Source organism: Oncorhynchus nerka, linkage group LG24 (assembly GCF_034236695.1).
Source record: "Oncorhynchus nerka isolate Pitt River linkage group LG24, Oner_Uvic_2.0, whole genome shotgun sequence".
In the NCBI taxonomy this organism is placed as follows: Eukaryota; Metazoa; Chordata; class Actinopteri; order Salmoniformes; family Salmonidae; genus Oncorhynchus; species Oncorhynchus nerka.
The window spans coordinates 71,531,739-71,544,892 of NC_088419.1; the positions used below are offsets into that span (position 1 = coordinate 71,531,739).

General features: G+C 42.5%; 2 protein-coding genes across 3 annotated transcripts in view; one reads left to right on the forward strand and one right to left on the reverse strand.

Moving 5' to 3' along the window:
* The first annotated feature begins 379 nt into the window (after positions 1 to 379).
* On the forward strand, positions 380 to 10,520 carry LOC115108548 (proteoglycan 4-like). 2 transcript variants are annotated; one of them, XM_029633032.2, is made up of 15 exons: positions 380 to 449; positions 577 to 668; positions 1,144 to 1,260; positions 1,471 to 1,593; positions 3,692 to 3,766; positions 4,068 to 4,142; positions 4,895 to 4,954; positions 5,086 to 5,283; positions 5,699 to 6,583; positions 7,663 to 7,749; positions 8,179 to 8,315; positions 8,538 to 8,694; positions 9,068 to 9,175; positions 9,612 to 9,740; positions 10,358 to 10,520. In XM_029633032.2, the coding sequence occupies exons 2-15, from the start codon at positions 602 to 604 to the stop codon at positions 10,474 to 10,476; spliced, it is 2,337 nt and encodes a 778-aa protein (XP_029488892.2). In that variant the 5' UTR covers positions 380 to 449; positions 577 to 601; the 3' UTR covers positions 10,477 to 10,520. The 2 variants fall into 2 exon arrangements, with proteins under 2 accessions (XP_029488892.2, XP_029488893.2); XM_029633033.2 differs by lacking the exon at positions 3,692 to 3,766.
* Positions 10,520 to 13,154, reverse strand: part of LOC115108547 (nucleoprotein TPR-like) — a 39,268-nt gene continuing 36,633 nt past the window's right edge. The window contains 4 exon segments of the mRNA XM_065009136.1: positions 10,520 to 10,843; positions 11,104 to 11,187; positions 12,387 to 12,505; positions 12,634 to 12,790. Coding sequence (XP_064865208.1) covers positions 10,791 to 10,843; positions 11,104 to 11,187; positions 12,387 to 12,505; positions 12,634 to 12,790 — 413 coding nt within the window. The 3' untranslated portion in view covers positions 10,520 to 10,790.

The window sequence follows — 13,154 nt, forward strand, 5'->3', positions numbered from 1 at the left end:
CAGAAAAAGATATAATAATAACCCATTTCAGATTGCCACCTTAGCCAATATTCATAGGAATGATCTGAAAAGACTAAATAAATAGCATAAGCCTGTCTTGAGTTAATTTAATACCCTTTTGCTGAACTTCTTTTTGTAATCTTGTTTTGAAAGAAAAGGGTACACCAGTCTGTGTGATGTCATCTGACTGGCACAGTAAACACGTGTTGGAGCAGGTCCAACTCTTACTCAAAATGTGCAGGGAGAAATGTGCAGTCTAGGGTTCCCTCCCTTCATTGCGTAGGAGTCTAGTCTGCGAATCACTTGTGGGTTTTAATTGGCCGGGTTCTCAAAATTAACGGGAATCCCTGTCAGAGAAGAAACCGGCAGCCTGCCTCTCTCTCAGTCCTTATAAAAGCAGACACAGTGCAGGACTCAGCAGGATTTGAACGGAGGGTCACTCTTTCAAGGTACAGTGAGACCTTTCACTCTCAAGTCATTGTGCATAGGCTATATGATTTATAATGGAATATAAATTAATTGAGTTGTGATGTTCTTTGTTCTCTCCTTTCTGTCTGTCTGAATGCTATTGCTCAGGTTGAAACAGAGGACACCTGTGAAGATGACTCCATCAGTTATTTCTACTCTTCTTCTGCTGGCTTGTGCTCTCCCATTCAATTCTGCTCAGTGTGAGTATTTTTAATCACTGCATATGTAAATAGCTTTGATTCGTTTTCTGGTGTGTGGTGTTTCTGGGTTTTATTCTAAATGGTTCTAACCTCCGTTAGAGATGATAAGGATGCATGTTGTCACTATGTAAATTACCATGAGCGTACTGAATTTCTTTCTGTAAAAGTATAACAGACTGTATATGCTTTATATACACTGATTTATATTTACTCATTCACAAATGATTAACTAGGAGGGGAAAATAGTTTTTTTCTGGCTCTGTAATGTAGGATTCCACCATTATCTTGTCAGTGTGACAAGTCCATGTGACAAGTGACAAGTCCATGTGACAAGGCCTTATTGTTGAAATGATATTGATACTGTTGTCATTGCTGGTGACTTGTGACTGTCTGTTTGTGGAAAGATCTCCATGACTGTGTGCTAGACAACTGAATGACACAAAATATTCTTTATGTTGTTGACCTTTCTGTATAGCAAGCTGTAGTGGGAGATGTGGAGGAGAGTATTACAGGGGTTACATGTGCCAGTGTGATTATGACTGTCTCACTCACGAGGAGTGCTGTAAGGACTACGAATCCCAGTGCACCACCAGTAAGGACTTTTATCTATTTATTTGTGGTATCCGAGTGACATTACATTATGATAAACAAGATGTGGCTCATAATAACCCATTAGAATGCTTGACGTGTTTTTAGATGATATAGACGCACATGGGTGTACAGGTATTATGCGTGGGTTATAACATAACCAGGAGGGGACTGGTGTGATAATGGATGTACTGTATGTCTGACTGTGTACCAGGTGACTCGTGTAAAGGGCGGTGTGGCGAATCCTTTAAGAGAGGCAGGCAGTGTGACTGTGATCCGGACTGCGCTCGCTACAGCAAGTGCTGCCCAGATTACAAGAGCCAGTGTGGTATTGAAGGTTAGTAAAATGTCACACACCTAGCATGGTCTTCTGAAGTAAAATTCTACACTGAAACCATGCATGTTTTTTTTTGCATGTACGGTACCTTCAGAAAGTATTCATACCCCTTGACTTATTCCATATTTTGTTGCATTACAGCCTGAATTCAAAAGGGATTCAATAAATGTATTTTCTCACCCATCTACAAACAATAACCCACAATGACAAAGTGAAAACATGTTTTTAGAAATGTTTGCTAATTTATTGAAATAGAAATACAGAAATCTCTCATTTGCACAAGTATTCACCCCCGAGTCACTACTTTGTAGAAGCACCTTTGGCAGTGATTACATCTGTGAGTCTTTCTGGGTTTTAGATGAACCAACTTCAAAGTAATGACTTGGGACGTCGGGTTTGATACGAAAGCTTCTTTTAGTAAGAATACTTGTTCACTTTACATTTAACAACTTTGTTTGGGTACAGAGCAATGCAGGTAAGATGCTGTCGGAAAGTCAGCCACAATCACTAGCACCTGCACATAATTGGCGCGTTATCTCTCTCATTCCTCTCGCAAGGCATTCTGGAACTTGCAGTCAAAAAGCGTCAATTCAAACCAATACAATTACATATGTAAATAACTGTAAAGAAATATGTTTAGATACAGTTCAATGAGTTAACTTAAACATTAACTCTGTAACACATTAAAGTTACAACACTGGGTAAGCTTTCCACACTTGAATTGTGCAACATTTGCCCATTATTATTTTCAAAATTCTTCAAGCTCTATCAAATTGGTTGTTGATCATTGCTAGACCTAAATTTTCAGGTCTTGCCCTCGAATTTTCAAGTAGATTTAAATCAAACTGTAAATCGGCCACTCAGGAACAGTCACTATCTTCTTAGTAAGTGTACAGTAGATTTGGCCTTGTGGTTTAGGTTATTGTCCTGCTGAAAGGGGAATCCATCTCCCAGTTTCTGGTGGAAAGTAGACTGAACCAGGTTTTCCTCTAGAAATATGCCTGTGCTTAGCTATATTCCGTTTCTTTTTTTATCCTGAAAAACTCCCCAGTCCTGAACTATTACAAGCATACCCATAACATGATGCAGCCACCACTATGCTTGAAAATAGGATGCATGTTTTGGAATATTTGTATTCTGTTCAGGCTTCCTTCTTTTCACTCTGTCAATTAGGTTAGTATTATGGAGTAACTACAATGTTGTTGATCCATCCTTAGTTTTCTCCTATCACAGACATTCAACTCTGTAACTGTTTTAAAGTCACCATTGGCCTCATGGTGAAATCCCTGAGCGGTTTCCTTCCTCTCCGGCAACTGAGTTAGGAAGGACACCTGTATCTTTGTAGCGACTGGGTGTATTGATACACCATCTAAAGTGTCATTAATAACTTGACAATGCTCAAAGGGATATTCAATATCTGCTTTAAAAAAAATGTTTACTCATCTACCAATGGGTGTCCTTCTTTGTGAGGCATTGGAAAACCTCCCTGGTCTTTGGGGTTGAATCTGTGTTGGAGATTCACTCTTCCACTGAGGGACCTTACATATAATTGTATGTGTGCTGTACAGATGAGGTAGTCATTAAAAAAATAATGTTAAATGCTATTAATGTGACTTATTAAGCACATTTTTACCACTGAACGTATTTAGGCTTGCCATAACAAAGGGGTTGAATACTTATTGATGGAAGATATTTCATTTATTTATATTTTTTATTAATTTGTAAAAAAATAAAAATAATAATAATAATACTTTGAATTATGTGGTATTTTGTGTAGACCAGTCACAAAAAATCTCAATTGAATCCATTTTAAATTCAGACTGTAACACAACAAATTGTGGAAAAAGTCAAGGGGTATGCATACTTTCTGTAGACACAAACTTTTCTGTATTGCATCCACAGGTAAAGATAGTATATAATTTAATGTATGAAATAACATCGTATAAATTATAGTATGACTTACAATGAAAAAGTGGTTAGAGTTAGTTGATTTAAAGATAGGCATGTTGGCACTAGGCATGTAAATATGCATGTAAATGTTAAACTCATGCAGTAGCCTGCGTCAGTTCATTTTTTTCTCTTTTAATAATTACTACAGACACCAAACAACCAGGCAGCACAACACCACTGAAGACTAGCTCATGTAATAACGTAAATGATGAAACACCAAAAGGTATAGCTTTTATTTAAAGATAGGCATGCTGGCACTATTCATGCAGTATATTCATATCAATAGCGTTATGCATGTTAAAATGCAGAAGCCTGTCTGTTCATCTTAATTATTTTCTGTCTTAGTATTTACCATTACAAGCACAAAACCAGCCAGTACAACACCAAAGACTAGCTCATGCAATAACGTAATTGATAACAAACCAAAAGGTATATTTCATTAAGTATTAGATTTGAGAGATATTATAGGAAAGTTGGTTGCTTTTGGATACTCTGACTCATTTAGTACTTGGTTGACACACCAGAGCCAGAGCCTCCCCAGATCCAGCCAAATGAGGAGCCAGAGATGACTCCCAATCCACAGGAGGAACTAAATGAAGGTCAGTATCTTCAGAACAACCTTACTGAGGAGATGGATAACCAACACTTCAGCCCTAAATGAGACTGAAAATTTAATTTTCACAATTATTCACTCAGGCCAACATCTTCCAATGACAAAGTCAAAACATTCCCTGTAATAAGAGAGTAATATTGTCTAATGAAAAACACAGATCTTTTGAACTTTTCCTGACCAGTCAAACATGGCAGAGAGTGTGATTCCAAGATGTTTTGGATTGGCTGCCTGTCCTGCTGCTGTGACATTCTCTCCAGCTGTGACTTGAGCCGGAGCCCGGAGGCCATGTCTCCTCAGAGGTAGCCAGGAGCTCTGTGTCCGGGCCAGCCCCAACGGCCAAGAGAAACATGGGGAAATAATGTCATTATGAGTGGGCCGTGTGGAGGAGGGCAACAGGCACAGTCTCAATCAAAGAGAGAAGTGAGGAATGGCGAGATGAGGCCAGGATGGATGAGGAGATGGAAGTGTTATATGTGGGTTGCAACCCAAAGGTCGATTCGGGATAAAACAGGGTGTTTTTGGATTGATGCACTCTGGCCAGTCCACTACAGACCCGTTGGCACTGTAGAAGTGTATTCCAGCCTGGAATGTCATCAGTGTCTGTGGTTTGATTCAAGACATGCCAGGATGAACTAGAAAAATAGGAAAATATCAGAGAGACAGAGTTGTGCAATTACACATACCACCTATAACTCAGTTATGTTAATAAACAATTACATTCATTTTCAAATGTGTCAGATGACCAGTTCATGCCATTGGTCACTCCAGAACCAGAACTCCAGGATGAACAGGGAGATGGTGAGAGAAACATTTTCCTCATTTCTCAACATAGCTACAAATTCACTTTTTATTTAGCCTATGTTGAATTGCTAGTTAGAAGATGTGTGAATGTGAATTTGACATTCATTTGCCCTTATTCCCTTCCACAGATGTAAAGGGTGAGACCTGGCCAGAACTCCCTGTTCCCTCTCCTGAGGCTGAGCAAGAGGCCATTTTAGAGGGGGACTACACACCCTTCCCTGAGGAATGGGATCCAGAGGCAACACCTAGCCAAGAGGGGACCCCACCAGCAGAGGCCAACCCCTACCTTGCCGAACCAGCCAAGGAGGTTCCCACTGAGACAGCAGGTAAGGGATTCAATGAAATTCAATCTTTATTGTCCCAGTACGGCCATTAATTATGCAGTCAGGACAGGAGTTTACAAAATGCATATATACTGTTAGGATCTTATTTTTCAGAGTAAATAACTCACAGACACTAGAGAAGCTTAACCAAGTTTAATTATGCCAAAGGGTCTTTACAGCTGTAATTCAGACAGCCAAACAAACATTTCTCACCATCACAGGTATATATATCCCACTTAAGACACTCCTCCCTCTTATGGTACATCAGCTGATATCTCAAAGTGCTGTACAGAAACCCAGCCTAAAACCCCAAACAGCAAGCAATGCATTTGACAAGGTGTTTCACAATCTACTTTGAGTCATTTGGAGTCAAATCAAATCTGACACAGACATCAAATCTCATGTTTTTCAACTCCAGACTCCAGTGTTCCTGAGGGACAGCCTGATTCCAGCAGCAGCCCGTCTGCATTAGACACAACTCCCCCTAGATCCTCCTCTGAGCCCACCCCTGCCTCCCCCCAGCCCTCCGACCAGGTCTTCCCGAGCTCAGTGCCCCAGCCTGGGCTTACTCCTGCAGAGGACACCCCTGAACTCCTATCTGAAGGACAGAGTGAATTGGACCCTGAGGGTCAGGAGGCCGAATCTGAGAACACACTGCCAAAGGACTCTGAACCCAGACCCTCAAACCTAGAGAATGCTGCCACCACACCAGCCTCCGACCCAACCTCTACCGGCCCCACACAGGGTACACCCTCAGGCCCAGAGGATCCTGAGGCTACCCCTGCATCTCTAGACAGCACCACCCCCTCCACCAAGCCTGACCAGACACCCAGTGCCCCTGAAGGATCTACCCCAAGCTCAGAGCAGGACAGCTACAAGGAGAATGCCCCAACAACCACCCCTTCAGACCCACAGGATCCCAATGCGGCCTCTGAGGCACCAGCATCTGATAGTGGTCCCGAAGCTAAACCTGGCAGAGTGGACACCCCAGAAAGTTTTGATGACAGCAGTATCCCCCAGACTGGAGATCTGGCAACGCCTCCCACCTCAGATCCTCAGGCCACATCCACAGACCCAACGGGACATGAAGAGGAAGGAGACAAGGCCGCACCAGAGGAGACCACTACAGACCCCATGAAGCTCACTCTCGTCCCCACCATCAAACCCACCCCCAACAAAACCACGGAGAAACCCAAGCCCAGTAAACCCACAGGGAAACCCAAGCCCAGTCCTACACGGCCCAGCACCCTCACTGATATCAACCAAGATCTGGGCACAGACAACCCCAGGGACTACCAAGCAGGTAAGCTTAACCATGTTGGATCTTGCTTTGTCTTACTTTAATAATATTGCAACGAAACAGTCAAAGTGGTAGAGCACCTATTACTGGGCAATGGTAGAGTCACCAGCCTTATTACTGGGCAATGGTAGAGTCACCAGCCTTGTTACTGGGCAATGGTAGAGTCACCAGCCTTATTACTGGGCAATGGTAGAGTCACCAGCCTTGTTACTGGGCAATGGTAGAGTCACCAGCCTTATTACTGGGCAATGGTAGAGTCACCAGCCTTATTACTGGGCAATGGTAGAGTCACCAGCCTTATTACTGGGCAATGGTAGAGTCACCAGCCTTATTACTGGGCAATGGTAGAGTCACCAGCCTTATTACTGGGCAATGGTAGAGTCACCATCCTTATTACTGGGCAATGGTAGAGTCACCAGGCTTATTACTAGGTCGATTTGCCAGCCTATCCTTTCCTTAATGTGTCACATTGGATTGTATTACTTCTCTTGGATGAAAAGGGCTTCCTCTTGTCAAGTGTAGCGGCACTATATTAACTGGTGACAGTCAAAGGTGACAGTTTTCCCATAGCCTAAGAAGACAGTCCAGCACTTTCTGTGGTTTGGAAAAAAGTCCTCAGCTCCTTCACAGAGCAAAACAGACAGAGGTCACATTAAAGCAGCAATCAGCAGTTGAAACAATAACAAAGCGTTCTCACGTCACTGTTTAAGTAAAAAGCTGAGGGACGGGCCTGGAGAAATATAGACTATGGATACAAGGACTGACCAACCCTGATATCAAAATTATAGTTTTAACCATGTTGAGGCTATTTAGTGTTTGTTTACATTTACTTTGTTTACAAACATTGGAGTAAAACAAGCTTATATTTTGGGTTCTGATAAAGTACGACAGCTGAACTCAGCTCATGAACTGTTATATTCTTCAGGAATCAATGGGTACATGTCATTCATTTATAAGTTAAAATAATTGCTGTAGCAACTGCTGATTGCCCCTTTAGCCAATTAACACTTGGACAGACACTTCAAATGGTCCTGGTTCACTTGTTTTTCTTATTAGTCCTCGTGTGCTTCCTTTTTCTCCAGATGAACACAATGACACCAACATCTGCAGCGGTCGTCCCGTCGGCGCGGTGACTACGCTGAGGAATGGGACCGTGGTGGTTTTCAGAGGTCAGTGCCAGACCATAACACTTAGACTATATAATTACAGTATCTAGACCATGTACCAGACACACCAGATGTTGGGTTTGCATTCCTAGACCGCACCCTGTCTGCCTTTGTGATGTTGTGACTGGACTGTCCTTCAGCTCTTATCCACATTTTGTAGATGTGACACTGATTGTTTTTCAAACCCAAGAGAACCCCAAACATGTAAATGTTTCACGTTAATTTACAAGGGTAAAGATGGTTAGCTACAGTAAGACAACCCCTGTATTATAGACTAGAAGATAGATAGAGGGTAGGCCATCATTGTAAATCATTTGTTCTTAACTGACTTGCCTAGTTAAATAAAAAAAATAGGATGAGGATGAAAAGTAATTGAGGACTCGATGCAGATGGACATACCATACCAGTGTTGCTTCCACTGTCCTTCTTTAGGACACTATTTCTGGGTGTTGGACAGCAATAGGGTGCCTGGACCTGCCCGTGGGATCACAGACGTGTGGGGTGTCCCTTCTCCCATCGACACAGTCTTCACCCGCTGCAACTGCCAGGGCAAGACATACTTCTTCAAGGTACACCACCTATGTAACATTAAAACATAAGATACCCAAAGCAAATGGGAGAATTTCCATTTTGTCATACAGTATTACTGACTTGAAGTGAAGGGTATCTGTTCAATAGGCCTAGAATGTAACTATCCCAAACATAGTGTTATAATACCTACTTTTATACTACATTAAGTGGAGTTGATAGAGAACAAAATTGTTTATCTATGTGCCTTCTCCCCTCCATAGGGTTCTAACTACTGGAGGTTCGAGAATGGCATGATGGAGCCCGGCTACCCCAAGTTAATCAGTGCGGGCTTCGATGGGCTGCAAGGACAGATCACGGCTGCCCTGTCTGTGCCAGAGTACCGCAAGAGGAGAGAGTCGGTCTACTTCTTCAAGAGAGGTGACTGACTGCTGTACACTACTTACCCAGTGGAGGCTGCTGAGGGGAGGACGGCTTATAATGTCTGGAACGTAGCGAATAAAATGGCATCAAACACATGGAAACCATGTGTTTGTTGTATTTGATACCATTCCACTCCAGCCATTATGAGCCCGTCCTCCCCAATTAAGGTGACACCAACCTCCTGTGACTTACACCATAATGTGACAATATAAACTCTGATATAAATACATTAGAATAATTTTTATTGCTAAAGCCAGTGATAATAGATTTACTCATAGGTTTCGGCTGTTTCTGGTAAAGCACAAAAAACAAGCATGCCCATGTCATCCTGAGCTACCACGTCTAATATCTGGATGATTGTCTGTTCCAGGAGGCTTGGTGCAGAAGTATTCCTACCAGTCTGGCATCAGCCCTACATGCGGCAGGAAGGTCCACTACTCTGTTTATACCGTACGCAACCGTGTTGCTAGGCAAGCAGGTAATGAGCTGCCCAACTTGACATTTCAGTCCTTTCACTGAACATTTTATTAGTCTGAGGCAGGCAATGCTGAGAACCTGGAAAACCACTCACGGACAGGTTTTATTTGATCTGAGATGCATTTAGTTCTCTATAAAGACTCAGATGCGGCTCGGAAGGAGGGTAAGAGAAAGAGGAAACGAGGTTCACTGAATGTAAGCAGGTTATTCAGAGAAAACAATCACAATAGTCAGGTTGTGTGGGTGCAGAATCAGATTCTAGTGGAATGTCGCAACAATGTTTTTATTAGAAGTAAACCGACAGATTTAAGAACTAAATAATTTCCTCAAACTGGAATTTGTACTCCCAAGACACCTAGACAAATGTTCCAGTTCAAATATCTCACTCCTCAAATTACATTTTGTCACTCTCTAAACTGAATGGTCTCTCCTCTCAGCGCCTCTGCTGGGACAGGAGATCAACATCCGTCTGACCTGGAGAGGCTTCCCGTCCACCGTGACCTCCGCCGTGTCCATCCCCACCCACAAGAAACCAGAGGGATACAACTACTACCTCTTCTCACGCTGTAAGTATTTAGCCAAGATACTATTTTTATTACCCAAATCCGAGCCTGTAGCCGGTCTTTGATGAAAAATGGTTTGGTGGAAAACCCTGCACCTGTCGGTCTGCTGTAAAAATCCAGTCCTAGACCTTCGAACAACGTAATGTCGGACACATCTGAGCCCCATGTGTCTAGGCAGGGTGGGTCAGAGAGGAGGGTGGAGTAGATGGGTCTGCTGGCACGGCTTGGTCCGGATCCTGTCCTAGGAGTTTGTGTCAACAGCAGCCCTTCCTTACTCCATAAGGAGGGAGGTGTTTGTCTAGTCATTGTCATTAAGATACACTAAATTGGGGCTCAGGGTCTGCTGTGGCCAATTAAAGAGGCCTCCCACAGGTCATGTTTTTCTGACAAAACATGGTTCATTGTTGGTGGTTCTGTCAGTATCATATTGCTACACAAACTTGAAAATTCTTGGACATATATGAAGTGATTAACATTTTCCTTTGCCAGTTTTATATTTTGCATGGTTCAGTTCAAAACAAGGAAACTCTGCAAATGAGACCAAGTGAGCCATTTGGTCCAGAGACCAAGTGAGCCCATATTTTCCTCAAATTAACCCACCCTCTTCCCGTGTCTTTCAGCCAAATACTACAACGTCAATATGGGAGATGAGCGACCTTTCATAGCAACTCCCCCGGTGAGCTCTGCTCCCCAGAAGAACTCCGCCAAAGACTTTTTCAACTGTCCAAAGGAAGTTTGAGGAGAAACCGCAGGGACATTCAAAAACAGATTCACTGACACCATTTTCCTAATGGATCTCAAACTTTATTAGCATCATTATTCATAAAACCAACAATGTTTTAGCAAAGACTCCACGTAACAAATCTTTAAAAAAAAAAAGATTATTCATCATAACAATGAAATGATCAGTGATCACCATAACTACAGCAGATACATAATTTAGATTTCTGGTAAACGCAGGTTCTCTTTGGAACCATGGTGCCCAGTCTTGTAGCGGGAATGATGTCTTGTGGAGATGGAAATAATGTTGGGGCAGGAGCTCTGATCGGTTGTTTATCGGGCAAATCTCCTCCCAGTCCCAGTTACACCCCGTGATGGCAACGTCCCTGGTTCCCATCAAACGAGACATATTGGTATGAGACAAAGGTCTGCTTTATTAATGTAAAAACAAATCATTCTGATTCTGTACAGCGCCTGTATAATATATAATGCAAAGACGATGCTAATGTAACAAATCATTTTAGATGAAACATTTCTCTTTGCATTTTTTGACTATTAAAATCGATTTAACATCAACAATTATTCTCGACTTGGTTTTATATGTTGTATTAAGAGCTGTGCACAATATAAATGTCTGTTCACTCACCTCTCCTCATGCGGTTCTCTGTCCAGCGTTGGAGCTGTCGGCTGTGTCCTGGTCTAGAGGGTTTGGGCTGAGTCCTACTAGTGTCTAAAGCAGAGAGACAAAGGGAGCAGTTACACACGGCTCATTCTAACACTACTACAGCCAAAACTGAGAACGCAATACGGCCTACTAGTCAGAGACAATGGACCATTTAATTAAACATTCCAAGGAGGTCAGAGCCAAGCTCCTATAAAACCAGTATAAATACTCACATTTGAGAGGAATCTCACAACTAGAATGTAGACCATATACAATTCCAACAACCAGTATGAATGGAGGGGTATTGGTAAGGGTATAGAGTAGGCCTGTTGGCTTGGGTAGGGCACACTAAGGTATTGAGGGTTAGCTAGTGGAGGTTAGATGTTAGAGAACTGCAGACCTGTTCAGTAGGCTACCACAAATGGAATCTGAACGCTGTTCGCTAGAAGAGTCCGCTGTTTCAGCCTATTGCATTTCTTTGCAGCGCATACATAATTTCAGATTTTCAAAATGTATAAAATCTCAACTCCAGTGCAAAGGCATTTTAGAAGCATTGCCTCTATAGCCAATACTGAACACTCGTCCATTTTTCATCGCGCAGTCTTGAGATTTATTTTTTATTGTTATTTTGTAATGCTTTTTGTGACGTGGATCATATTTACTGTTAATCAGGTTAGATGATCCTCGTAATGTTATGTGGAAAATACAACTAATGGGATGCAGAATTAAACGTATATCACACGCACAAATGCGACCAGTTATTTTTTGTATATGCATTTAATTTATTTCACTAGCAAACGTGAGTGAACTGCTGGCACTTTAGAGCCCACTGAATGTCCATCTTATGTTAGCTTGAAACAATTAGTGTTGACCTTTCCACAACACACGGAGTCAAAAAGGGATTTGTCCATGTTTTTACGTACAGCTGACAGTCGGCAAACTCAGCATCACAACAAACAGGAGGGGCAGACAAGGGGTAGCTATGTCCAATAATGATGTATTAATCTCCATGTCCATTTACACAAACTCCGTACATGTCTGTGTTGCAGCTTGAGAAATCGGGATGTTAGATTTACTCAGTGGATTTATTTTTGATTATTTTTGTATTAAAAAAACAACAGTAAAAAAAAAACAGGCCCTATTAATTTCTGCTTACTTTTAACTCAGATCTCGTACCTGCATACAGCGACAGAGAATTGCATAGTTGGTACGCAAAATGTGTGCATGTTGGCAGGTCTGGTACTGTAGAGAGTTGGGGTCAGTACCTGCAGAGCTGGAGGAGAGTTCCTGGCTGGTAGAAGGCAGGCCGCAGTCATCTGAGACCTGGGTAGGTTCCTCTATCTCCCTCGCCCGAGACATTACAGGTTCCAGAGACACCTCCACACTGGACACAACACACAGGTCATTCACTCTGGAGATCACACCATTACTGTTGCGGTTCAAGTTCAGTCAGCTATACAATTTGAAGCTTTACTTTTGATGAATTTCATAGAGTAAGCAAAGTGGTCTCACAGGTCTCCCCCCGGCACCATGAAGACATCATCCCTCTCGTCCCCAGGACTAGGTCCTTCAGCCACCACCAAGCCTGGGGTTGAGGTGGTTACCATGGGAACAGACTGAGAGGTCTGTTCCGTGCCGTCAGATGGCGGGACCTCTGCAAATATGGACACTGGTGGGAGGGGGAGAGAATTAGCAGACGCTTATCCAGAGTTTGTTGAAATGTCTGTTACTTGAACACAAACATTTATTTGGGATGCAATCTGAGGTGCAGTTAACTCTAATGAACTTATTAACCCCCTAGAGTCGATTGACACACTGGTTGCATATTAAAAAAATCCCCATCAGTCTGTCAGTTTAAGCTAGAGATCTGTTTTTTTGCATTGGATGCTTCTCAATGGACTCCATCTACCAGTGTCGCACTTCCGCATCTGCAGTGAAAGGTGGCTAGAGCGGTGTTTGTTAGACCAAGAGGCATCCCGAAAAGTCTTCTCACATTAACGTCTATAGCGTCTGGACCATTTGGGCCACAAACG